At 41.2% G+C, this 27111-nt stretch overlaps 1 protein-coding gene across 1 annotated transcript in view; it reads right to left on the reverse strand.

The window, feature by feature from the left end:
- The window catches only part of LOC139320274 (ligand-dependent nuclear receptor corepressor-like protein), a 134169-nt gene that overhangs the window by 21338 nt on the left and 85720 nt on the right, over positions 1-27111 (reverse strand). Inside the window, exon 2 of the mRNA XM_070948514.1 lies at positions 7109-7174. Within this exon, the coding sequence (XP_070804615.1) occupies positions 7109-7174 (66 nt within the window). The remainder of the gene's footprint in view (positions 1-7108; positions 7175-27111) is intronic.

The following is a 27111-nucleotide window of genomic DNA, read 5'->3' on the forward strand; positions in this document are numbered from 1 at the left end:
TACCAATAATAATAAACCAAATAATTTCTCCCATATATTCCTCCGAAACACAACTTAACCATTTCTGCTTTCAACACAATATACAATTAATAGTATCTCAATTATTACAATTCCCTAGTTAAATACAGCTTTTTTTCCTTTGTGTTTTAAAATCTTGAACTCTCCTCCTAAATTTCCCATTGTTTGCAGTTTTTCACCTACCTTTTTTGGGGAGGAAAAATAAAAATAAAAATAAATCTCTCTCTGCCTCATTTTGTCACGCTGCACCAAAGACCCTGGTTTCGGTTTCGTTTCTGAAGCTTAGCTAGGGGGAAAAAAAACTGCTTTACACTGATTGCCTGTAGGGCGGCCCTTTGAAGCCCCGGGCAAGAGTTTAAACAGTTTTTTTTTCTTCTAGCCATCAGCTGGGGCTCAAGAAAAATCGGGACTTTTTTGAAACGCTGCAGGACGCGGGACAAATTGCTCAAAAGCGGGACTGTCCCGTCAAAAGCGGGACGTCTGGTCACCTTAATTTAATGTGATTCAATTAATGAATCCTAAGGTTACGAATGTAATTGACAGGCTCTATTACTTTCAAGGATTACCTGTATTCTGTGAGGGAGATGGGCAGTTTTAAAATTTGATGAACAAATAAGTAAATAAATAAAAAATTAACAGGATTGATTAGACATAGGGAAGATTACACAGGCCAAAATGAAACCCGAATTAAAAATGCTGCTTATTAACATGTTTGCAAAAGATCCTATTTAAAAGAAACAATAAAGTTTGTGATTCAAATTACTCTCCCAAACTTCTAGAAAGTTTGACATCATTTTCTGACGTCGTCTATACAGCCCAGATTGCATAACTTCCATGAGTTTATGGCAAACATGAGATTTAAAAAATTGCATTTCTGGCTTTCTCTCTTAAGCAGAATTTTACATCCTAGTCCCATGATGGCGAACCTTTGGCACGCGTGCTACAGGTGGCATGCAGAACCGTATCTGTGGGCACATGAGCTGTTGCCCTAGCTCAGCTCCAGCGTGCATGCACACGCTGGCCAGTTAATTTTTGGCTACCCTCCCCTCCCAGGAGTCTCTACGTGGCCCGTTTTGGATGCTAGGTAAGTACAGGGCTCACGCAGGCTCTGGGAGGGCATTTTCGACCTCCAGAGGGCCACCGAGGGGGTGGGGGAGGCCGTTTTCACCCTCCCTAGGTTCCAGGGAAGCTTCTGGAGCCTGGGGAGGGCAAAAAATGGGCCTTCCGGGCCCACCGGAAGTCAGGAAATGGGCTGTTTCCAGCCTCCAGAGAGCCTCCCGGGGGGGGGCAGGGAAGGTTATTTTTGCCCTCCCCAGGCTCCGAGAAAGCCTCTGGAGCCTGTGGAGATTGAAAAACAGGCCTACCAGGAATCTGAAAATGGGCCATTTCCGGCCTCCAGAGGCTTCAGGGAGGCCTGCTAGGCGCGGGGCGCGGGGTAGTCATGTGCACATGGGCGGGTGAGTGGGTCGCGCACGCATTCATAGGGGGGCACACGACTCCCTCACTCCCCCCGCTTTTGGCACGCAATGGCAAAAAGGTTAGCCATCACTGTCCTAGTCTCTACCATTTCGTACTCCAAACTGGAGATCACACGTATAAAATGTTCCATATGAAGTATTCCTTTCTGTTTGACATTTTTCCTACTTTAATTTTTAGCGTGTTTCTGTTATCAATTCTGCTCAGTGACCATGATAAAAATTCTTTTTTTAAGGATAATTGTGTGTTTGTCCTTCCTTTAAGATCCTTCTTTTCTGAATTTATATGAAAATTAAATTACAAACTCATGCAACAGTCTTTAATTTTAATTGACTATGTCAAACACTGAGTCTCTTTTCAATAGAGAGGCCTCCATTTAGTTATTTACTCATCAAATTTCTAAGCCTCCTGATATCTCCTGACAATTCTGGACAGATTCACAACTAAAAATAGATAGAAAACAGTATCACAGAAGAACAGAACAGGAGTCAACCATAGGGAATAAATTAAAAAGAACATCTGCTCCATCCTCCAATTGAGATAGGCCAACTATTCACTAACCCAAGGCCTGGGGGACGAGCCAAATTTAAAGGCCAAGAGCCTTGGTGGCGCAGCAGACTAAAGTACTGTTAACTAGCACCAGCTACCTGCAATTACTGCAAGTTCAAATCTCACCAGGCTCAAGGTTGACTCAGCCTTCCATCCTTTCGAGGTAGGTAAAATGAGGACCCGGATTGTAGGGGCAATAAGATGACTTTGTATAAAAAATAACACCGCTTAGGGGGGGGCCAAAAGTCCTACTAAGCAGGTATATACAAAAGTATGAAGGCTATTGCTTAACACATTGTAAGCCGCCCTGAGTCTCTGGAGAAGGGCGGCATATAAATCAAACCAATAATAATAATAATAATAATAATAATAATAATAATAATAATAATAATACAAGTATCCAGGGAGACCCTGTTCCAGAAGGCAGGTGCAGCAACAGGGAAGGATTGCTTCCTGGGTCCTGGTTGTTTAGTTAATAGAACCCAAAACAAGCCAACTCTGTTGGATTGTATGGACTCTATGGGAGGCAGATGAGCATTTTGATAATTAGGTCTTCTGCCATATATGGTTTTAAACATAATAATGCAGCATAGGTATTACATGGGCAGATGTTTACACCACCTGTAGCGTCTGATTATCTCTTTAAGAATAACCCCATATACAATCTACTGTAACAGTATATCTGCAAGGTGGTGAAGAGTGACTGGAAGGAGGGACTCTCTGTTTAAGAATGGGCACAACTCCCAAATAGGCTGATCCTCTGCCACCTGCTCCTTGAGCTGGAAATGACAGTCACCCCAGATTACACTAGTTCTGATTGGGGCAATGCAACCCCATTCAGGACTAGAAGATTCATCGAACCAAACCAAGTGATTGAAGGAGAAGGTTGTCACAAGTATCTTGAGTGCTTTTAAGCAAGCTCACCAGAGTCCTTTCTCACAGGACCTATTTAGGGAAAATATAGCCAGCGGCCAGTTGAAGACCATACCAAGAATCTACATTCTTTGACTGCTCCTATTCCAAGGCAGGCAATGGCAGATTTTCCTATCTGACTCTGTATTCCAAAGTTTTGATGGCTTGCCATGTTCAATAAATGTCACTGCCATTGGCAAATAACTTTTTCAAATCTTGCATAAATCATACTATTAAGACTCAGTCAGATCATTAATCTATTACCACTAAAGTACAGTAACTAAAAAAAACCCAACCAAATAAAGTATTTCTGCCTGATATAAAAATTTATTCTTCTGCAAATCCTGAGATTGTTCCAAGGCTGCTAAAATTTCTATTTTGAGAATACCAATGCTGTTTGATTAATTAAGAACTGATGCATAGAGAATTAAAATCTGAGAGATCAGTCAAAATAGAAAGATCGCTTAATTTTTAATAACTAATACCCAAATGGTATTGATGAAAATTGATAATATAGAACTGGACAATTTCCTTCAACTCTAAATTTGACTGCCATGTGTTAGAATGGAACATAGCTAGACTCTGGGATTTGTAATAGTGGAAGTTGAAAGGCTTTTATAAAACATGAATGGAACTGCTCTTCCACTCCTATTTGCCTACTATAAGTAACAAGGAAAAGCAAAACTAAAGTATACAATTGATTAGTCTCATAACTCCAAATATTCTGCCCACATTTTCAGGTAATGCAAATCAGGGAACATTCAGCTTATGATATATTTCTCACAGATAATCCAAAATTATTATGCAATCTCCAATTAACACCATTATGTATGTTTAACTGGTCACAGAAAACTATGAAGGATCTTTTATCTCTGTCTGAGGCTCATGATACAGACCCTTGTGATACCAACTATGCTGAAAAGCTACATGGCAAATAGTATACATACACAAAGGGAGAAAATTTGAAACATATCCTAGTTTCCTTCATTCAGAATCATCACAGGTTTTCCTCTAGCATCATTATTATTTCCAGAACATCCAAGTCCCCTGAATTCAGGCTCCAATAAGACTCAGAGATTATCTTGTCAATACCCCAGCCATTTCCTCATTACAGACATCATTGAGAATTTAGTAACATCAGCATTTTCTAAATAAGGAATTGGCAATGTGGATCCTTCAGGTGTTAAACTCTAGGTTCTAACAGCCCCAGCCAATGTGGTAAACTATGAAAGATAATGGGAATTACAATCCAACATGTCCACAAGGACATACATTGCTTATCACTGATATCAATCTTCAGTTAACTCAAAGGTGGGGAACTATGGCCCCTTTATGACTTGTGGACTTCAACTCCCAGAATTCCTGAGCCAGCATCAAGTTCAACTTCAACTTCAGAGTTGAAGTCCAAAAGTTGTCAAGGTTCTAAGTAATAGCCCCATAGAAAGAAGAATTCCGAGGCAGATTCCTCAAAGAACAGTTTTATTGGTGATATCATATTGGCGCAAACTGGTGAAAATGACTCTGAAAGTTCCCGCGGTTTTCACCTGATTAAAAAGGTAAAAGTTCCCCCTTTCCCCAAATAATCAGTCACATTGTCCAATCAAGGTGCTGGCTGGTTGCCTGGTTACATCACCACCCCTCTTCTCCAGTCACCCGTTGGAATGTCCTTGGTTCCCACAAGAAACTATTTTGTTTTGGCTACCAAAACCCCATCTAACTATGTTCCCCCTCCCTATCCCTGCTTCGCATTGTGGCAACCCTGAAGCCTCCAAAATGGCCCCAATCGTGTTTGCTTCAGAGTTGACACGTCATAAAAGAGCCATAGTTCCCTACCCCTGAGTTAACTAATCTAACTCTGGTAAATAATCCTGGTAAAACTAAAAAGATTTTAGATTTTATTTGTCTATGTTAAAGAACTATCATAGTTACCCATCTATAGATTGGGTATCTCTCATAAAGATATCATGGAAGTCATAAAATCATGAGGCATGTTTATCAATTGACTTTTAATATTCTCTAAAATCATACATCTGCAGTAGTCCAAGAGCACCTATATCTATTTTGGCAAGAAGATCCTTGGATTGTGGAAGAAAACAAATACCACCAGAATCACTATCCTGACACTTATCATTCTGGTGATTGCTGATGGGACACTTGAGATGAAAGAACCTCAATCCTCCTTATTAACTGCAACATAAAACAAAAATAAAACAAAATCACACTCTAGCACTAGCACTGAAAGGTTAAATATGTGCCTCTCTTTATGTTATTGTGCTCTGAACTGCCTCTTAGCACCATCTTTACCATACACCAGAGGTGGGTTTCAACAGGTTCTGACCAGTTCTGAAGAACCGGTAGTGGAAATTTTTAGTAGTTCGGAGAACCGGTAAATACCACCTCTGACTGGCCCTGCCCCCATCTATTCTTTGTCTCCCGAGTCCCAGCTGATCAGGAGGAAATGGGGATTTTGCAGTAATCTTCCCCGGATTGGGGAGGGAATGGAGAGTTTACAGTATCCTTCCCCTGCCACGCCCACCAAGCCATGCCCACAGAACTGGTAGTAAAAGTTTTTGAAACTCACCACTGCCATACACCACTAATGATCAAGATGATACTGATAGGCTGTATGCTAAAACAAAGCCAGATCATGATACACACTTGAAAGTAAATCAGGAAGCCTGTAATTGCAGAGTTTGTCTGGCAAGAACAAAGAATGCTTATCTACAGGAAATATACATGTGTAAATCTTGTAACAATTCTCGGTAGTTAGAAAGCTGACAACTTGCAGATCTCAGCTAACAGTTAGGAATAGTGATGGCCTGCAGCCAATTAAATGTGTATTGGATAACTCCTGGGGCATTCATTAGCCAAGGTTTAGGAATAGGGACAATTAGAGATCAATAGAACAAATTGTAGAATTATTACTAAAATGCTTATTATTATCTCGCCTTGTCCTGCCTTTTCTTTTAGTGAAAATGTATAAATCTTACTTAATCCTTTGTTCTTGGTATTTTGGCCAGGAGCCCTTTTCCTTGGAGTACTCCAATAAAAAGCAAACAGAAAACCTGCACCTCGTGTTTGGCGTCCATCATTGGCTTCGGCACCAGGCTCAGACCCGAATTGGGGACAACAATCCTGTCTGGGAGATTGTATCCCCCAGGGAAACACTTAAAATATAAATATCTACTGAGAATTCTAAAGTTTCAGCCACCCCCAAAAGGTCTTGTCTGATTCTACTGACACTGGGTAGATAAATCAATTCTCATTAAAGAATTGTCCTGTTATGTTCCAAAGAAATGTCATTCTTTTACAAGAACAAAAGAATCAAATTACCGTATTTTTCAGAGTATAAAATGCACCTTAGTTTTTGGGGTGGAAAATAAGAAAAAAGCTGATTGGCGGGTGGATCGGCCTCTCGGAATATCCCCAATCAACTGTTCCCAGAGATGAATTTTAGCAACAGGTTCTTTTGTTGTGAGGTCTGTGCCTTGCTTTTTTTTTCAGCCTCTGAAACTCTGTTTCAGAAAAAACTTTTTTTTTCTGCCTCTGAAAGCCTCCGAAACAGAGCTTCAAAAAAAAAGAAAAGCCTCTGAAACTTTGTTTTTTTCTGAAGGTCTGTTTGGAGGCTTTTTTTCTGAAGCTTCATTTCTGAGGCTTTTTTCAGCAACTGAAACCTCTGTTTGAGAGGCTGGGCGCGGCTACATTCAGAGTGTAAGACACACCCGTTTTTCACCCTCTTTTTTTGGGGGGGGGGAAAGGTGCATACTCCAAAAAATAAGGTACATTGCAGGACATATTAAACAAGAGAAAATTAATATGAAATCATTGTACTTTTCAGGTTTAATCAGTTTCTACACAATTCAATGCTATTACCATATTTCATTTTCTAAGATTCCTAATGAAAGGAATAAGAGTTTTAGTACTCCAAATGAGGAAAACTCTAGATTGACTTAATTAATTCAAGGATTTCATAGATTAAAAATCTAACTGCATGTTTGCCATTTTAAGCAATAACTTTGAAAGAAAGTGAACATGAACCAATGTTAAATCATAAAATTTACATTAAAATGATCCAGTAAGATTTCTCAATGTTAAAAATGTTTTAAACATTTAACCCCCAGCCAAGATGTTAGTTTTTTAAATAGTTATTTACCTTCAAATAAACTGAGGTCTCTTCGTAGCCTTGGTCCATAAAGCCCTTCTAAAATACTTTCAAAGCCTAACAAAAAACAAAAATTAAACATTTTACTGTACAGTATATCAAATAGTTTCACAAATGTAGCAGCTGAAAATCACTGCATATAAGCACATTGTTACAGAAAAGGAAATGTTTCTGGATACAGGTAGTTCTTGGTTTACAATCACATTTTCAGTTGCTAAGTGAGACATTTGTTAAGTGAGTTTTGCCCCATTTTACTACCTTTCTTGAATCACTGCAGTTGTTAAGTTAGTAACATGGTTGCTAAGTGAATCTGATTTCCCCATTGTCTTTGCTTGCCAGAAGGTAGCAAAAGATGATCAAATGGCCCTACAGCATTGCAACCATCATACACGTGTCAGTTGCCAAGCATCTGAATTTTGATCAGGTGGCCATGGGGATGCCACGATGATCATAAGTATGAAAACCAGTCATAAGTCACTTTTTTCAGAGATATTGAAAGTGATCTGTCCCCGTCCACACACATACACAAACACAGCCAGCCGAGGGTTAAGGAAGCACTTGGAACACACCCAGCTCTTTATCTCCAACTTGGCAGCGATATACACGCCGTCTGCCAAGTGCTTTTATTTCCACAGAAAACAGAAAGATAAATACTCAGCTTCCAAACGTCCAACAACAATAAATATTCCTCCCAGCAGTTCTGAACGAGGCTTTAGTGACTATCCAAGGTTAGTTTTGTTCGTCACAAGGATCACTGGCCACCACCCTCTATTATATAGTCTCTGGGGTGTGGTCCAGTGACTCAGTTCTAATCCCTAGCACGCCTCCTGAGCTGCTGCAATCGTTTATCACGCCTTCGGAGGCGTGCATCCAGGAATGATGTTTCTCCTTCGCTCTCATCCGAGCCACCTGTCTCTCTGTTAATCTCCTCTCCCTCGGCTGGCACCTGAGACAGTGCCAGAGGGGAGGGGCCTGGAGAGGGAGGCCTGGCTGACTCCTCTTCCTCATGCTCGGAGCTTTCTTCCTCCGATGGGACAGGCTCAGAGGGCGGGGTCACAACAGAAAGTTTGAACAGTCACTATATGAGCTGTTGTAAATTGAGGATTACCTTTACAGAGATTTCAAAGAAAAACTCAATGATCTAAAACAGGGGTGTCAAACTCAATTTCAGACATAATGCATCAGCATTATGATTGCCCTAAAAGGGCCAGGTGCATGTAAGACTATGACTACTCACACAGCCAAGTGAGCATTGCTGGATAGGTGTGGCTGGTGGTCACAGCCAGGTCACTCCAACACTCCAGATGGGTGTAGCTGGATGGGCATGGCCAGCTCGACGCTGCTCACTGGGCGCGGCTGACTCGAGATGCCTGGGTTGGGGTGGAACAAGTTGTACTGGCTAACTCGACGTGAGTTAGTGAGTTAATGCGTGCACACACATATTGCATTCTAAGTTTCGGGACTTTTATCCATAGAGGAAGGAGGGGCCCTTCTCCCCAAGTCCAGGCATGATTGGTAGTTTGCAAGCTCAGATGTGGATGAAAGTCTTCAAGTTTGGAATTGTGTGTTTGTGTGTATGCATGTGAACACCATGCCAAAGGAGATGTTCTTCTCCCAATCCCAGACACTGTTGGACATTGTTTCCCTGTCCGGTGCCCCCTCCCAACAAAGCAGGAGGCGGAGGATGATGCTGCATGTGGAAGTATGGAGGAGAAAGTTTTCAGGAAGCAGTTTCCTCTGAATCCAAGTTCTACCATGACAGATCTCTGGAGAGCAAGAGGAGGTGGCAGGTGTTCTGAGCTAGGCTCCCTTAAAAAGCAGGAAGCAGGAATTGGTCCTGGCAAAACATCTTTTATATACACGACTGTGAATTACTTTCATTCATAGTCAGCAAGGTTTGTCCAAACAGTTTTTCAAAGGAATATTTATCAACACACCTTATCTTGTTTGGCAAGCTGACACATAACTTGCTTCCAAATGCAGAGTAAGGCAAAACTTGGCAGTCTCTTAGCGTCATGAACAGAACTTTCCACTCTTGAAACTACCGAACGAACAAACTGTTTCCTGCAAAAGCCCCCTCCCCGTTTGCTCTTTTGTTTCCTATGGGAGGGGCCAATCATCTCCAAGGTGTGGCTTTACTCCCAAGTCGACCCTGCTTTCTGAGTTGTTCTTGTCTTCTGGCAGCTCTGCACATGCACACACTGGGAACGGGCTCCAGCTGTTCCTCTGCCTCGCTGCTGTCTATCTCCCTCTCTGCGTCCGATGCAGAGCACTCGTCCAAGCTTTCCCCAGCCCCCAGGACTGGCCCATGTTCCTCCCCAATTGCCTCACTCTGCTGCCAGTACTGCTGACCCCTGGCGGGCCACAACAGCAGGAGAGCAGTGCTCCACAGGCCAGCACGGAGGCTGGCCCTTCTTGAAAGGAAATCTCCATTTCCAATCATGTGTGGTAAAGATGCTGTCTTTTGGGGGCAGTCTTACCTCACGCAGCTCTCCCGCCACCCACTCCTCCTCTCCAGAGATCTGTCAAGGCAGAAATTGGACTTAAAGAAAACTGTTTCCTGCAAATTTTCTCCTCTGCACTTCCACACACAGGGTCATCCTCTGCCTCCTGTGGGGGGCTAGGCAAGGGTGGGGGGGATCCAGAGGTCTCCATTGGAGGAAGACAAGACTAGGGTGAGTGCCAAAGTCTCATCCACCAGAGGAGCCTGGTCATCCCTCTCAAGACATGCAGAGGACCGCCGGAGGGCAGTGCAGGCTACCCAGAGCCCTGGGCAGCAGAGGGCAAGTGTCCAGCTTGGCCCTCGAGCTCCCAGAGCACCAGGACCCTGCAGCCCAGCCCTGCTTCCTCAAGGGGGTGCTTGGCCGTGGTTACCTCCTCCTCGAGGCTGCTGTTGTTGTGCTTGCTCTCCTTGGCCAGGATGCTCATGGTGGGTGCGGGAGGGCAAAGAGCATGGGTCAGAGGGGGGCCCACTGCCTCTCTATGCAAGGAGACTCAGCTTTGTAAGCAAAGCATCCTCAGTGATAGGATGGGAGACCACCAGAAGAGGCCAAGATGGGATGGTGACAGGGCAGCAGGGCTGCTGGTGGCCAAGTGCTAAGAGAGGACTTCCCTCAAACCCTACCTCCCTGTCATTCCAATCTCCCTCCCTCTTTCTTATTCCCATCTCCTTCCTTCCTTCCTCCCTCCCTCCCTCTGCGCGTAGGAAGGGATGAAGGGAGGGAGGGAGGGCAGCAGGTGGCCAGGGAGTCCCCTAGGACAGGAGACCACCAAGAAAGCCCGGAAGGAGGGGACGTAGGGAGGACGAGAAGGTGGCAGCAATGCTGTTGGCCATGGCTTTCCCATACAGGGGTGGGGCGGGAGCCGTCCTGGTGAAAGGGAAGCCTTCATGGGCTGCAGGGCCAGTGGATGAGGTCGGGTCAGCTAATAGGCCATGGAAGTGGCAGAGGCACTGGTGGCAGGTGCAGCACTGCAGTCAGTGCTCTACGTGCTGCTCTACAATTTTGTGGCAGCCACCCAGTACTAGAACATGGTCAGCCTGCGGGATAAGACAGTGCTCATCACAGGTCAGCTGCACACCAGCCCCCACATGCTTGCTGCCTCCTGTGTGCACACACAGGGAGAACGCCTGGCTGGGATGGGGCCAAACAGTGGGGACCAGCCCCTTGCTGTCACCAGGACAGCCCCACAGGCCAGATCTAATCACATTGCAGTCTGGATATGGCCCGTGGGCCTTGAGTTTGATATGTCTGAACTAAAGGCGCTGATATACATCTTCTCCCCAACACACATATAGTCCTTTAGTTACGAATGTAATGGAGCCTGCCCATTCCATTCATAACCTGAGGATTCGTGGGAGTGAATCTCGTACCTTGAACAGGATCACTCCCTCCTTTTGCCCACGCATTTGCTAATCAAATACGAGGCTTGTTAAGTGCACAAGAGGTATTTCACTGTGGGGAAGGCCATGGGGGCCTACTGATGGAACAGGCCACCTGCCTAAGACCACCCAAGGCCTCCCTGACACACTGAAATACCTCATGCTCCACACAATTGTTTCCCTCCAACCTGCTGCGCTGGATTCGCCCCACCGGAAGCTCCATTTCGGTCTGCAAAGGGCTGGGTGAGGCCACAAAGGGCCGAACAGCGTGTCAGAGGGGTGGATTCACCCCTCAGAAGCTCCATTTTGGCCTGCAACCTCCAGTCAAGGTCTGCGGAGGCCCGAACGAAATTGCAGAGGGCTCTGGAGAGGAGACTGCTTGCTAGATCTAAGGTAAGTGACCTGGTGCAGCAGGTTGGGGGAAAAGCAATTGTGGGGAGCATGAGACCCAAACGGAGCTTCTGAACGGATCCACCTCTCAGAAGCTCCATTTTGGCCGGCAAACTTCAGGACAAATGTTGCAGAGCCTCTGTAGTTGTTCATAAGGGCGAACAACTGCCATAGTGCTGCAAGATTTGTAGTTTCTGAACTTGTTCACAAACGCTAGGCGGCGCTTATCACATAACATCAAATGTTCACTAACGGAACGCTCGTAACCCAGGGACTAGGTTCACACACTTTCTACTGTACCTCGTGCCTTTAGATAAATGGGATTTATGTGAAAAGTGATCCCATTCATACCACTTTCTATTTAAAAAATGGCAAACTCAGAATGGACTGAACTGATTCAACAAATAGTCTAAGATATAAAGTTTATCAGAAATACACTTTGTATATTCAGGGCTGTGTGAAAATTGAACTAGTTTTCAAAATAGTGAATATCTAAAGCCTCGGTTGCCAATGAGAATATAAGGAGATATTTTCTAGAAGAACTATGAACAGGGTAATTTGTAAAGAATGAAGGTGCCGGTAAAATTCAAAAAGATGAGATGAATCGGAAGAAAATCCAGTCTAAAGGAGCCACTAATCTAGGGGGGTCAAACTTGCACCCCGTAGGCTGGATGCATCATGTGCTGGCCATGCCCACTCCTGGTTTAGCGAAGGGGGGGGAAGTCATGATATGTCACGTGACGACATGAGTTGGACACCATAATCTATCAAGTTGCAATGTGCTGTGATTTATCATTTTAATAGGGAATTTGATTTGTTAAAAACTCTCTAAATATAATGTAACATAATACAATATAATATATAAAAATATAAGATGAAAGTATCTCTGTTCTGATTACATTGAATTACACGACTCATTAATAACAGCCTCTTAAAATTTGTTATAAAAATTTGCAAACTTGTGTAATGTACAGATGCTAAGGGAATAGTAATACAATCACTGACATATAAACCAGAAATGCAGCTGTCCAGCATCTTTTTTATGCTCTTCTACTTGCAAAGCACTCTAAAGCACTTAATGTCAAAGAATTTGCCTTTTTTACAGGATCATCTTTGAGGGCGTCACTTAAGAAAAAATTGAGCACCTTGTGGCTTGCAAAAAGATAAAGTGTTATGTTAGATTAGTATTAGAAAAACCTTGATTCAAGTCTAATCTTAGTTATGGAAGCTCACTGGGAAACTCTGGACCTGTGACTATTTTTCTCATCCCAACTACTTTACATAGTAGTGTGAGGAAAAATCAAACGACTGAGTACTTTGAATAATACCTGGAAAGACTGGATGTAAACTTAATAGATACATGTTGCATCAAATCAATCACTGTGGTTTATCCAGCAAACTTCTAATAACAAATCATGACATAAAAATATTATATTTGATAACAGAAGTCCTGAATAATTCCTACAGATTCCAATGAAGCCCTAAAAAAACCTGCTGCATCATAGAATTTTGCATTGGAGTGTAGATTTAAAATACAGTTAAAACCTCTGAAAGTTGACCATCTAAGACAGTGGTCACCAATTGGTGATCCATGGACCACTGGTGGTCCGTGAGAAAATTTTGGTGGTCCACAGAAAAATTATTTTCATTTTTTATATTGCACTAAATCACGGGTCCTGTCCCTGGAACAGATACGTGCAATAAATGTTTCTGTTGCTGCAGTCTCCCCATTCAGGGTCTTTTTGTGTAGGCCGGAGGGTAGCAGAAATTCCGACTCAGGGTCTGCTTCAGCCTCCTGGTGTGGGGCTTTAGGCGAAGGCTGGCGGGAAGTGTCGCTGGTGGCAAAGAGCTGGAAGGCCTCGTTCCAGTGGGACTGGTTCATGGCCTGGAACTGGCTGACCATCTCAGCCCGCTGAGCCTCCAGGTGCCGGTACCTGGCCTTGCACTCCCGTAGGTCTTCCCTCTGCTTGGAAAGCCTATGCTTGTAGTCCTCAATGAGGTGCTTCTGCTGAGCCTCCTTCTCGGTCAGATCCAATTTGAACTGAGCTGTTTTGCCAATTCTTTCTCATGGTGGCTGCTTAGCTCCAAAAAACTGCTTCCTGTTGGTCCCTAAGGAGCCGGGTGGGGAGGCGAGCAGTGGGTGGGAGTAGAGGCTGGTAAGGTGCCCTTTGACGTGAGTAACATTGAGTTGGCCACACCCACCCAGTCACATGACCACCTAGCCACGCCCACCGTCATTAGGCAGATCATATTAGTGGTCTGCGGAATTTAAAATTATGAATTTATGGTCCCTGACGTCCAAAAAGTTGGGGACCCCTAACCTAAGGGACTCGACAAAAGTGGTCAACATACAGAACAACTGTATTAATATTTACACATGGCTCATTTTATTGTACAGCTTTTATTAAAGAATGTCATACAGAAACACGGATGGTGAAAAGAGAAAAATCATACAATACTGTATCATACAAAATCAATACATTTACATATGTATTGTTTTCTCCTAATTTAATCATTCTTTTTGGAAAAAAAAGAGTCAATTTTAGTCTGTTTCTTATTCTTGTTATGAAGGTAAGTGGAGAAAGCACTCTCAACGCTGGCTACACCACTCAGCATATCTGGGCATTTTTCCACAGCAAATGACATTTAACTGCATTATCAAATGACTGGCATCCTCTTCTTTCGGAATATCTGAAATTTCTGTGTGTCCTCCTCACTTAATTCTTCTGCTTCATCAGTTGCTTCCAGCACTTTTCCACTGGGTTGTCCCATGGTTAGTATTGATTGGAAAATTGCTCCCGAGCCAGGGTTAGGGTTAGGATTTTGCTTTTGCAAATGGATCATAGGTTTGCATTTTAGCAATGACCCACTGCAGAAGCTGGGCTCTGTAATGAATTTTGAATGTTTTGATTATGCCTTGGTCAAGAGGTTGAATTTTTTAATGTAATGTTTGGAGGCAAAAATTTCAGTTTCACATTTGTAAGATGATTCATTTGGGGACGGCTAGGAAATTGTCCACTACAAGGCAAATGGACCATTTCTTCTTAATTTCTTAGTGAATGTCTCTTATTCACTCCCCAAATAGGACACTGGGCATCCATGCAGATTTCTTAGATTTCCAGGTAACTGGAAAGTCTTTGGGCTGCAGGTTCTTGAATGAGCGTGGCTTTGCCGATTTGCCAAGATTTTAGTTTCTCTCTGGTTAAGCTAGCACACAGAACTGTGAAACGTTCTTCAGAAAATTTTCTACTCATATTTGTCACCATTCATAACGAGGCTACTGTTAGGTATCGACTTGAAAAATAGTCCACAATCAGCATTAAAGAAGCTGTATCTTTACTGCCAAATCAAAGTAAAAAATATTGTATTCTTTGATATTCTTCTTGAAAGAAATTCATGCTACCAATTCTGCATTTCACTTTTTTTGCCCTTGGTGTAGACTGAACTCAACTGGTCAAGTTATTGAGAGTAAATTAATACCATGTATCAAAGTCCAGCTGGTCAAGATACAACCTTCAGAGGTGGTCAATATAGAGAAGTTGGCTTTCTATTATGTACATATAGTGTATGTCAAGTTTATGAAAATTAGATCAACTTAGGGAGGTGGTCAACTATGGAGATTTTACTAGTATAAGAATAGCTTACAAATAAGTAAGGCAGTAGTTCTCAATCATTTCTTCACCCTTTAAATACCTTTTATGGCCAAGGGCCATGGTCACGGACCTGCAAGACTTAACTCAAGATTTGAATCACAACATTTCTTCAAGCCTTCAGGGACACCCTATGATGACATCATAGACCCTCAGGGTTCCGTGGACCACAGGTTGAGAACCACTGAGATAAGGTATTCAAAGTTTTTATAGAACATTTACAAAACAGAACAACAGAGTTGGAAGGGACCTTGGAGGTCTTCTAGCACAACCTCCTGCTCAATGGTATAGGAAACCCTAGACCATTTCAGATAAGTGACTGTACAGTCTGTTTTTAAAAGCCTCCAATGATGGAGCACCCACAACTTCTGAAGGCAAGCCATTCCACTAGTTTATTGTTCCGCGTCAGAAAATTTCTCCTTATTTCTAGGTTGAATATCTCCTTCATCAGTTTCCATTCATTGTTCCTTATCTGGCCTTCGTTCTAGGTTACCTCTCTACTTGGTTAGTTTCCAAAGATTGCTTTTTGTCCTACTTCTGGTGCTTTGGAAAATAGGTTGACCCCCTTTTCTTTGTGGCAACTCCTCAAATATTGGAATACTGCTGTCATATGTCCCCTAGTCCATCTTTTCATTACCATGTTTCCCTCAAAATAAGACATTCCCTGATAATAAGCCCAATTGGGCTTTTGAATGCATGGCAATAACGCCAAGCTCTTATTTCAGGGTTCAAAAAAATATAAGACAGGTCTTATTTTGGGGGGAACACGATAAGTTTTAGCATCCAGCACCCTAATCATCTTTGTTGCTCTTCTCTGCACTCTTTTCAGAGTCTCAACATCTTTTTTATCTTGCGGTGACCAGATATGGATACAGTATTCCAATTGTGATCTTACCAAGGCCTTATAAAATAATATTAATACTTCATGTGATCTTGATTGTATTCCTCTGTAAATGCACCCTAGAATTGCATTGGCTTTTTTGGTGGTTGCAGTACATGGCTCACTCATATTTAAGTGATTGTCCACTAGGACTCCCAAGATCCCTCTTGCAGTTATTGCTATTGAGCCAAGTTTCATCTAATCTGTACCTGTACAGATTTTTAGACAAGTTTTTCTCACCTACCCCTAACACTAGTTCTTAGCCCTGACTCCAAGAAGACCTAACTGTAACCCTAGCCCTAATTAAATTTTCATTGGTAAAGGGATTTTCCCATTTATTTTCTTGCATACATATAAAATCTTACATTTCTCTACATTGAATTTCATTTTGTTAGATAGGGCCCAGTGTTTTTGTCGAGATTTTGTTAGATAGGGCCCAGTGTTTTTGTCGATAGGATCTTGAGCCTATCTTCTGGGCTATTTCTGCCAACTTGGTGGTATCTGCAAATTTGATGAGACCCCTTTCTATCCCCTCATCTAAATCATTTATGAAAATATTGAAGAGCACTGGGCCTAAAATAGAACCTTGGGTACCCCTCTACTTAGTTCCCTCCATGTAGACACAGTTCCATTGGGGACTACATGTTGAATGCGGTTTGTCAGCTAGTTACAAATCCATCTTGTGGTGATGCTGTCTATTCCACATTTGTCTAGCTCACCAAGAAGTAGGTTATGGTCTACTTTGTCAAATGCTTTACTGAAATCCAAGTATACTATGTCCAAAATATTTTGCTGGTCCACTAATTTAGTCACTTTGTCAAAGAATGAAATGATGTTTGGCATGATCTTTTTTTGATAAATCCGTGTTGGTTTCTGGTTATAACTTTGCCTGTTTCTAGGTGTTCGCAGATCTGTTGCTCGATTATCTTTTACAGGATCTTCCCAGGTATTGATGTCAAGCTGATTGGTCTATAATTTACTAGATCTGTTTTTAAGATGTGGACCTCATCAGCTTTTTTCCAGTCCTCTGATAATTCCCCGGTGCTCCAGTATCTTTGAAAGATATGATTCAATGGTTCCAAGACCACCTCTGCCAGTTCCTTCAGAACTCTGGGATGTAATCCATCTGGTCCTGGTGATTTGAACTCATCTAGAGTAAACAGATATTTTCTTACCATTTTCTTGCCTATTTTAATTTGAATTCCTAGTCTATCTTTTATGATTCTGTCTTGGTAGTTTGGGTTATTTTTTCTTTGTGTGAAGACAGATGTAAAGAAAGAATTTAGCAGCTTTGCTTTCCCCCTGCTGCCCATCACTTCCTTGCCATCTTCTCCCATTAGTGGACTGATTATTTCTTTGACTTTTTTCTTGTTTTTTATATGTTGAAAGAAACTATTACTATTATTATTAACATTTGTCGCAAGTCTTACTTTTTTCTTGTTTTTATATGTTGAAATTATAATAATTATTTACTTTATTCATTAAACATGAAACTCAGTCAACTGAACATTCAAAAATGCATCACAAATACCATTGACAGATGCTAATGGTTGATACGGGTTGCTGCCAGCATCCTAGGTATCAAACAAGTACCTTAAGATGTACTATGTTCCAAGTAGCACAGTTTTTTGCAGTTCCGCTGGTGTTATTGCAGGAAGCTGCAATTTGTTGATGTATCTTACAAAATTCTTGGACATGGTACCAAGTGCCCCGATGACAATGGGTATCAGTGTTATTATTAACATTTGTTGCAAGTCTTACTTCATTCTGAGTTTTAGCTTTCCTGACCATCTTTGCAGATTTGGACTATATGCTGATATTCTACCTTAGCTATGTGTCCTTCTTTCCATTTTTTATACTTATCCTTTTTATCTTTTGTTTTATCAGAGAGTTTTTTCTGCATCCATGCTAGTTTCTTCTTGGATTTCTTATTTTTCTTTTTTAGTGGTATTGTGCTGGTATTTTTCAGTGGTATTGTGCTGGACCGGGCTTTTATAATAATATTTTTTAGAGTTTCCCAAGCTTCTTGAGTTGTTTTCCCCTTTAAGATTTTCATCCAAGGAATCCTCCCCAAATTCTAAGTTTGTTGAAATCAGCTCTTTTAAAGCCTAAAACACTGGTTTGATTAAGTTCTTGTTTATGTCTGCATTATGTTGCATTCCAAGATGACATGATCACTCTCCTCCAAAATTCCTGCAACTTCAACCCCCTCTATCATTTCTTCTCTATTAATAAGAATTAGGTCCAGTATAGCTTTTCATCTAGTTCCCACCTCTACCTTTTGGATGATGTTGTCAGCTAGGTTCATCAGGAACCTGTTCGTTCTCTCACTTGATGCAGAATTTGTATCCCAGTTGATGTTAGGGTAATTAAAGTTCCCCATTACTACTGTGGTGTGATTCTGATGTACATTTGTTAAATGATAAATAAAAAGATAATCTACTTCTTCTGTTTTGTTGAGTGGCCTGTGGTAAATACCTATGGCGTGGCAATGGCCTTTTTTTTTCCTTTTATATTAACCTGTATGCATTCTAGGCGGCTTTCATTCTTGGTTTTATGCATTTCTGTACAGATGTAGTGATCTCTTACATATTTTTTTTAAAATTTGATTTATATACCGCCCTTCTCCGGAGACTCAGAGCGGCTTACAATGTGTTAAGCAATAGCCTTCATACTTCTGTATATTTATACAAAGTCAGTTTATTGCCCCCACAAACTGGGTCCTCATATAATGCAACTCTGCCTCTTCTTTTGTTAGATCTGTTTCTTTTATGCCTTCCAGTTGTGAGTTTCATCCCACCAAATTTCTGTAATGGCAACTATATCATACCTGCCCTTGTGTACTAGTATTTCAAGCTCTCTCTGTTTGTTCCCCAAACTTTGAGTATAGGCATCTGAATCCTTTATGGCTGACCCTGTATATGCTTCCTAGACCTCCTAATTTGTATCTGAGTTTTTCTTCCTTCCCAGCACTCTCTACCTCCTTATTTGATTGGTTGTTTTGGGATTTATGCTTGGGATTATGTCTAAAGATTTAAATAAATTGTTATTCCTCAAATTGTAATCTGAAGAACATAAAGGCTATGCTTACTTATTTCTATTTTAAATAGTTTATTTCCAGTAAGCTTTTTTGCATATTGCTTAATTTCAGACAGATACCACCTGATATCTTAGATTCATCTTTTAACTCTACTTCATGTAAATACATATTCCAAGGATATACTGGGAACTGCAGTCTGACTACAAACCCCCTTTTCATCTTTGTAATTATACTGGTTCTATTTCTTCTCCATGAATTTGTAATTGGAGAAGAAGTTAGGAGTTTGTATTTAAAAATTAGTTAAAATTTAATCAGAGCTTTCCAACCAATCAAAATAATTATATTTATTGCAGTTTTCTATTTTGTACAGGAAGCAGCATCATGCTTTAAGATTAGCCTTATGTTCCCCAAAATATTCTGGACTCACAACTCTGATTAGTTTTTCCCTCTATGGCCAAAAGCCAGCAAATGTAGACATTGCAAATGAAAATGCCTGAAGTAACCAATCTGGCACTAAGTGACAATGATGAGAAATGTACTTTGCATCATCCAATAGTTGCCGGACTCTGGCAATTCAGATATGATAATTCTAAAATTCATACGAAACCTCTCTCTCTCCCTCCCTCCCTCCCTCCCTCCCTCTCTCTCTCTCCCCCCTCCCCTCCCCTCCCTCTCAGAGATTAGGTATAACTAAAGTCCCCTCTTAAATGAGTTGAGTAAACATTAGGAAAATATTATACAGGGCAAGACAATGGTTTAATTGTGTGCAAATTAATGCTTTCTTAGATAATTAAAAATTAATTAGCATAGGTTTTTTAAGTTTACAAAGTGAGCCCAACATGATATCTGGGCAGCTGACTGAAGTAAAAAAAGTCATTTAGTGGAGGTTTATTTCAACTTTGGTTTCATGAAGAAAGAGAAGCAGCTGTTTTATCACAGGTTTTAGATTATTATGTTAATACAGTATTGGATAGGATAGTGCTATTTTACTTTGCTCTATGATCTAGTTCCGTTAACTGTTGATTCTGGTTTCCAGACTCAACATTGAAAGGAATCATTTAGGCCATCAACTTCAGTTCCTTGCTAAGCACAATAAACCAAAATAAAGCATCCCTCCCCTTCATGGATTACTGCCTTGTCGTGGCGAAGGGGCTTGCATAGCTCAAGGAGGCTATGAGCTATGCCGTGCAGGGACACCCAAGACGGACAGGTCACAGCAGAGAGCTCCAACAAAATGTGTTCCACTGGAAAAGGAAATGGCAACCCACTCCAGTATCTTTGCCATGAAAACCCCATGGACAGTACCAAAAGGAAAAAAGATATGACGCTAGAAGATGAGCCCCTCAGTTTGGAAGATGTCCAATATTCTACTGGAGAAGAGCAGAGGGCTAGTACTAGTAGTCTAGTACCACAGAGAGCCTTCTCTGTGGGGGCACCTATGATCTGGAACGAGCTCCCCCTCAGAGATACGGAGGATCCCGGATCTGCGCACCTTCCGTCGCACGCTCAAGACTTTCTTATTTCATCAAGCTGGCCTGGCCTAAATCTTCTCCCCTTTTAAATGTAAATTTTAATTTGTTTTAAATTATTGGGTATTTTAAATTTGTCTCAGCCAAATTATTTAATTCGTTTTTATTCTATTTTAAATTTTTGTATTTATGTGTTTTATTCTGTGGCTGTTCACCGCCCTGATTCCTTCGGGAATAGGGCGGTATAGAAATCTAATAAAATAATAATAATAATAAATAATAATAATAGTGCCAGAAAGAATGAAGCGACTGGGCCAAAGCCGAAAGGACGCTCAGCTGTGGATGCATCTGGTGATGAAAGGAAAGTCCGATGCTGTAAAGATTTTTTCTCCATAGGAACCTGGAATGTAAGATGCATGAATCAAGGCAAGCTAGACGTGGTCAAACAAGAGATGAAAAGACTAAACATCGATATCTTAGGAATCAACAAACTAAAATGACAGGAATGAGTGAATTTAATTCAGATGACCATCAGGTATACTACTGTGGGCAAGAATCTCTCAGAAGAAATGGAGTAGCCTTCACAGTCAATAAGAGTAGGAGAAGCAATACTGAGATACAATCCCCAAAATGATAGAATGACCTCAGTTTGAATCCAAGGCAAACCATTCAATATCACAGTAATCCAAGTCTATGCTCCAACCACTGGTGCTGAAGAGGATGAAATTGACCAGTTCTATGAAGCCCTATAGCACCTTATAGAATTAACACCAAAAAAAGATGTCCTTATCATCATGGGGGATTGGAATGCTAAAGTAGGAAGCCAAAAGATAACCGGAATAACAGGCAAGTTTGGCCTTGGAGTACAAAATGAAGCAGGGCACAGCCTAACAGAGGCAAAAGAGATTAAGAAGTGGTGTCAAAATTACACAGAACTATACAAGAAAGAGCTTAACATAACCACGATTGGGTAGTCACTGACCTCAAGCCAGACATCCTAGAATGTGAAGTCAAATGGGCCTTGGGAAATCTGAGTAACAACAAAGCTAGTGGAGGAGACAGCATTCCAACTGAGCTATTCAAAATCTTAAAAAGACGATGCAGTAAAAGTGCTACACTCAATATGCCAGCAAATTTGGAAAACTCAACAGTGGCCACAGGATTGGAAAAGGTCAGTTTACATTCCAATTCCAAAGAAAGGCAATGCCAAAGAATGTTCAAACTATCGCACTATTGCATTCATTTCACATGCTAGTAATGTTATGCTTAAAATCCTACAAGCTAGGCTCCAGCTGTAAGTGGATCGAGAACTACCAGAAGTACAGGCAGGATTTTGGAGAGGCAAAGGAACTAGAGATCAAATTGCCAACATACGCTGGATCATGGAGAATGCTAGGGAGTTCCAGAAAAACATCTACTTCTGCTTCATTGACTATGCTAAAGCCGTTAATTGTGTGGATCACAACAAATTGTGGCAAGTTCTTAAAGAGATGGGAGTACCAGACCATCTTATTTGTCTCTTGAGAAACCTATATGAGGGTCAAGAAGCAACAGTGAGAAATGATCACGGAACCACTGATTGGTTCAAAATTGGGAAAGGAGTCTGGCAAGGCTGTATACCGTAGCCCTGCCTATTTAACTTATATGCAGAGCACATCATGAGAAAGGTGGGGCTAGATCAGCGGTTCTCAACCCGGGGGTCGCGACCCCTTTGGGCCATTTCACAGGGGTCGCCAAAGCCCTCTCTCGCCCCCTCCACGCCTTCACTCACCCTCACTCTCTGCTCTGTTGGATCGCCGGCCGTTCGCTTACCCCACCCACTCCCAATCTATTGCTGCCTCCTGAGTCCCAGCTGATGGCTAGAGGGAAAAAAACTGTTTAAATTCTTGTCGCGGGGCTTCAAAGGGCCGCCCTACAGCTGATCAGTGTTAAAAGAAAACAAATGAGTAGACCGGTGCCTGCAAAAATAGAAAAAACAGCCCCTTTCAGCTTCAGGATAAGTTAATTAGCACAAGTTGATTAGATCAGCCTTGACTCTCAGCTGATTTGCTCTCAGCTGTTTTGCGGAGGGCTCTGTTGCTAGGTGCAAAAAAATCTGGAGCAGATTTTTTTCCCCCTAGCTATGCTGAAAAAATGAAACTGAAAGTAAAGCAGGGTCTTTGCTGCAACGTGACAAAATGAGACAGGGAGAGATTTCTTTTTCTTTTTCCTCACCAAAAAAAGGTAGGTGCAAAACTGCAAACAATGGGAAATTTAGGGCAAAAAAGGAGGTTCAAGATTTTAAAACACAAAAGAAAAAAAGCTCTATTTAACTAGGGAATTGTAATAATTGAGATCCTATTAATTGTATATTGTTTTGAAAGCAGAAAAGGTTAAGTTGTGGTTTGGAGGAATATATGGGGGAAATTATTTGGTTTATTATTATTGGTAAATATAATTAATTGATTTGTAAGAAATTGGATTGCATGGAAATAATTGGAATATTCATGTTCATATTGATTAATATACAAAAAAGAGAGTTATATAACTAATTGATTTATATTAAAATGTTGAATTTGTATTAAACAACTGTATTACATAATTAACCAAAGTGAGGATGGATATAAAAATAGATGACAATGCGAAGAGGTATAATATAGAATAAAAGGGAAAAATTGAATTTGATTAAGATTAGAGATGAGGATGAAGGGTAATATTAGTTTTTTAAAAAAATAGATGAGGAATAAATATGGCAAAAAGGAAATATAGAAATTGTAAATTTAATTGAAATGACTAAACGCTGTTCACTGTTTAAATTTGTGAACCGGCCAAATACTCTGTTCAAAGAAAATACATTGTATGTTTGTATGTGTGTTTCTAATTATTGTTATTTATTCATATTTGTTCTCTTTTATTCTTTAAAGTTTAACAATTCATTCTTTATCTTAATATCTTTATATTTGTTTGGGGTTGGCTTTCTTCCCTTTCATCTTTTTTATTGTACAGCAATCTTTCTCCTCAAACCTACCACCTCTCTTTTCTTTTCTTTCCTTCTTACTTTCTCTTCCTCCCCCTCTTCTTCTCCTCCCTACTTCCTCTTCCTTTCTCCTTCTCCTCCTCTCTTCCTCCCTCTCTCTCCTACTCTAATTTCCCTTCCCTTCCTTCATCCCTCTCTATTGCTGTATCCTTTTATGCATATGGACTACTCAGAGGGCTGAAAAAGTTATTTTTGTCTGGTCCTCGCACTTTTGACCAGTCCTCGAACTTACGACTGTCCTCACATTTTACGTTTTTGCCCTATCTTGTCACCATGGTGAAGAGAAGCAGTTGTGAAATGAGTGACACGGTTGTTAAGAATGCTCCAATGGGCATAAATGATGACCAGTCATAAGTGTGAAGACCGGTCAAAAGTGCGAGGACCTGTCAGAAATCACTTTTTTCAGCCCTCTGGGTAGTCCTTTTGTGCACATTGACTACTCAGAGAGCTGAAAAAGTTATTTTTGACTGGTCCTAGCACTTTTGACCAGTTCTCAAATTTACGACTGTCCTCACATTTTTACGTTTTTTGGCCTATTTTATCACCATGGTGAAAAGAAGCAGTTGTGAAATGAGTGACATGGTTGTTAAGAATGCTGCACGGGCATAAATGTGAGAATGGTCATAAGTGTGAGGACCAGTCAAAAGTGCGAGGACCTGTCAGAAATGACTTTTTTCAGCCCTCTGAGTAGTCCCTATACACATAGCCATGGCCACCCGGTCACATGACCAGCTAGCCACGTCCACCCAGTCACATGACATCCAAGCCAGGCCCACAAAAATAAGCCACGCCCACAGAACCGGTAGTAAAAAAATTTAGAACCCACCCCTGGTTGGGGGTCACCACAACATGAGGAACTGTATTAAAGGGTCGCGGCATTAGGAAGGTTGAGAACCACTGGGCTAGATGAATCAAAAGTTGGAATTAAAATTGCCGGGAGAAATATCAACAACCTCAGATATGCAGATGATACCACTCTAATAGCAGAAAGTGAAGAGGAACTAAAGAGCCTGTGATGTGAATGAAGGAGGAGAGTGCAAAAGTTGGCTTGAAACTCAACATTAAGCCTTGCAATGTATGGTTATGAAAGTTGGACCATAAGGAAGGCTGAGCATCAAAGAACTGAGGCCTTTGAACTATGGTGCTGGAGAAGACTCCTTTGAGTCCCTTGGACTCCAATGATCAAACCGGTCAGTCCTAGAGGAGATCAACCCTGATTGATCTTTAGAAGGCCAGAGCCTGAAGATGAAACTGAAATACTTTGGCCACTTAATGAGAAGGAAGGACTCACTGGAGAAGAGCCTAATGCTGGGAACGATTGAGGGCATGGCAGAGAATGAGGTGGCTGGATGGAGTAACTGAAGCAGTTGGTGTGAGCTTAAATGGTATCCGGGGGATGGTAGAGGACAGGAAGGCCTGGAAGAAAGTTGCCCATGAGGTTGCAATGGGTCGGACACGACTTCACAACTAACAACAACAACAATCTTTTACTTGTTCCTCTTCTATTCTAATAGTCGATAGATAATATATAATTTTTTAGTTTTTCCTCCAGTCCCGTTAAGATTTGATCCAATTTTGTTGGTTCTTTATAAAAACCATATGTTTTAGCATCTTTATAATATCTAGATTGTATCTGTACATGCGGCCACCATGCTAAGTCTATCCCTTGGTTATTCAATTCCTATTTATTTTTTAATTCCCCTTTCTCATTCAAAGTATCTTTGTATCTTACAATTTTTCCCATATCCATCACATTTGGGTGTATTAGTGCCTCCATTGTGGAGAGCCAGACTGATATTTTCAAATAGTGTTTTTCCTTGATTTTTGCTCATATTGAGAACAGAGCGTTTTTAATATACCGTGTTTCCCCAAAAATAAGACCATGTGTTATATTTTTTGAACCCCGAAATAAGGGCTTGGCCTTATTATTGGGGAGGGTCTTATTATTTTGGGGGTGCAGGAGGTGGTGAGCATGGTCACCTTATGGTTGCTACTGTGTTGTGCTGTGTTGCTGACGCAGAGAGTCTTCCGGCATTGTTTTTATTGTTTATTTATTTATTGGTTCGATTTATATGCCGCCCTTCTCCGGAGACTCAGAGCGACTTACAATGCGTTAAGCAATAGCCTTCATACTTTTTGTATATACCTGCTTAGTAGGACTTTCGCCCCCCTCCCAAGCGGTATTCTTTTTTATACAAAAGTTTTCTTCTATTTCTTTGCACTGTTCATTTAAGAATGCATTCTTATCTCTTCTAGCTATTCTCTGGAATTCTGCATTCAACTGGGTATATCTCTTTCTCCCTTGCCTTTCTCTTCCCTTCTTTCCTCAGCCATTTGCAAAGCTTCCTCAGACAACCATTTTGCTTTCTTGCCTTTCTTTTTCTTTGGGATGGTTTTAGTTGCTACCTCTTGTACAATGTTGCAAACCTCCGTCCATAGTTCTTCAGGCACTCTATCAGATCTAATTCCTTAAATCTATTTGTCACCTCTACTGTATATTCATCACGGATACGATTTAGTTCATATCTGAATGGCCTAGTGCTTTCCCCTACTTTCTTCAATTTAAGCCTAAATTTTGCCACAAGAAGCTCATGATCTGAGCCACAGTCAGCTCCTGGTCTTGTTCCTGATCAACCTAGAAGTCCCCATTACTATTGTAGTGTGTTTCCTACATATATTTGTTAGTTGGGAGGTCTTCGAGCTGTACTTCTGGCGCCTTCAGAAGCGTGGACTACGAGTTCCACGCCCCGTTCCGAGCTCTCCCCTATGGAGCCATAGCCAACTTGGAAGAGTGGTGAAGTAAAGGGGGACTGCCTTGAAGATTGAGGAGAGCCGCATCTCTCGAGCCCCCTCATCCAAAGAACAGCAGCAGCAAAAATGGCTGCCATGAAGCTGGGGACAGTCAGAAAACCTAAGACAGTGCAGGAGCAAAGAGAGCAGTGAACAGAGACTGTGTTGCTGGGTGAGATGATTCTTTTTTCATTATAAACTACCCCATGGATTAAAAAAAAACCCTAGAGAAGAGACTTTAAAAATATTGTTTAAGCGGCAGAAGAAAATATTTTTAAAAGAGATTTATGGTGAAAAGTAAATCAAGAGCTCCATCTAGTGACGAAAGAAAAAATGACTCCCAGACTCCTAAAATTTGGTGGCTGTGATTTTTAGTTGTTTATTGTCTTATGCTCACTAGTGGTAGAAATAAGAAATAAACTTTATAAAAAAGATATTGGGAAGCTATAACAAAAGATTAAAACCACAGAGTACATTTAAAGAATTTGGAGAACATATTGGACTATCAAAACATTGAGTAAATGCTGGAATGGATTTATTTAAACAATCACCCGTTTTGAAAGAATTGGAGATTGAGTGAAATAAATATCTGCTGGAAAAAAGGCAGTATGGAAATTGGAGAGGAGAGTTCCATTTAACAAACCATAATTTTAGGGTTTTGGAACCTTTGAATTTGATTGAGGTGTGATTGTTTATTCTACTTGTATTGTTATTATGACTGGAGCTGAAGGAACAGCTGTGGAAATGAGAGGATTTCTCAATGAGATCACTTTCTTGTTTCAAGATGTTACGAACTTAGTCAATGGTATGGATCAGAAAATGGAAAACATTCTGCAAAGAACATGGAACAAAGACCAAACTGCCCACAAATTGGTGGAA

This window comes from Pituophis catenifer, unplaced genomic scaffold (assembly GCF_029215685.1).
Source record: "Pituophis catenifer annectens isolate HBS135680 unplaced genomic scaffold, rPitCat1.0.hap2 SCAF_8, whole genome shotgun sequence".
Lineage (NCBI taxonomy): Eukaryota > Metazoa > Chordata > Lepidosauria > Squamata > Colubridae > Pituophis > Pituophis catenifer.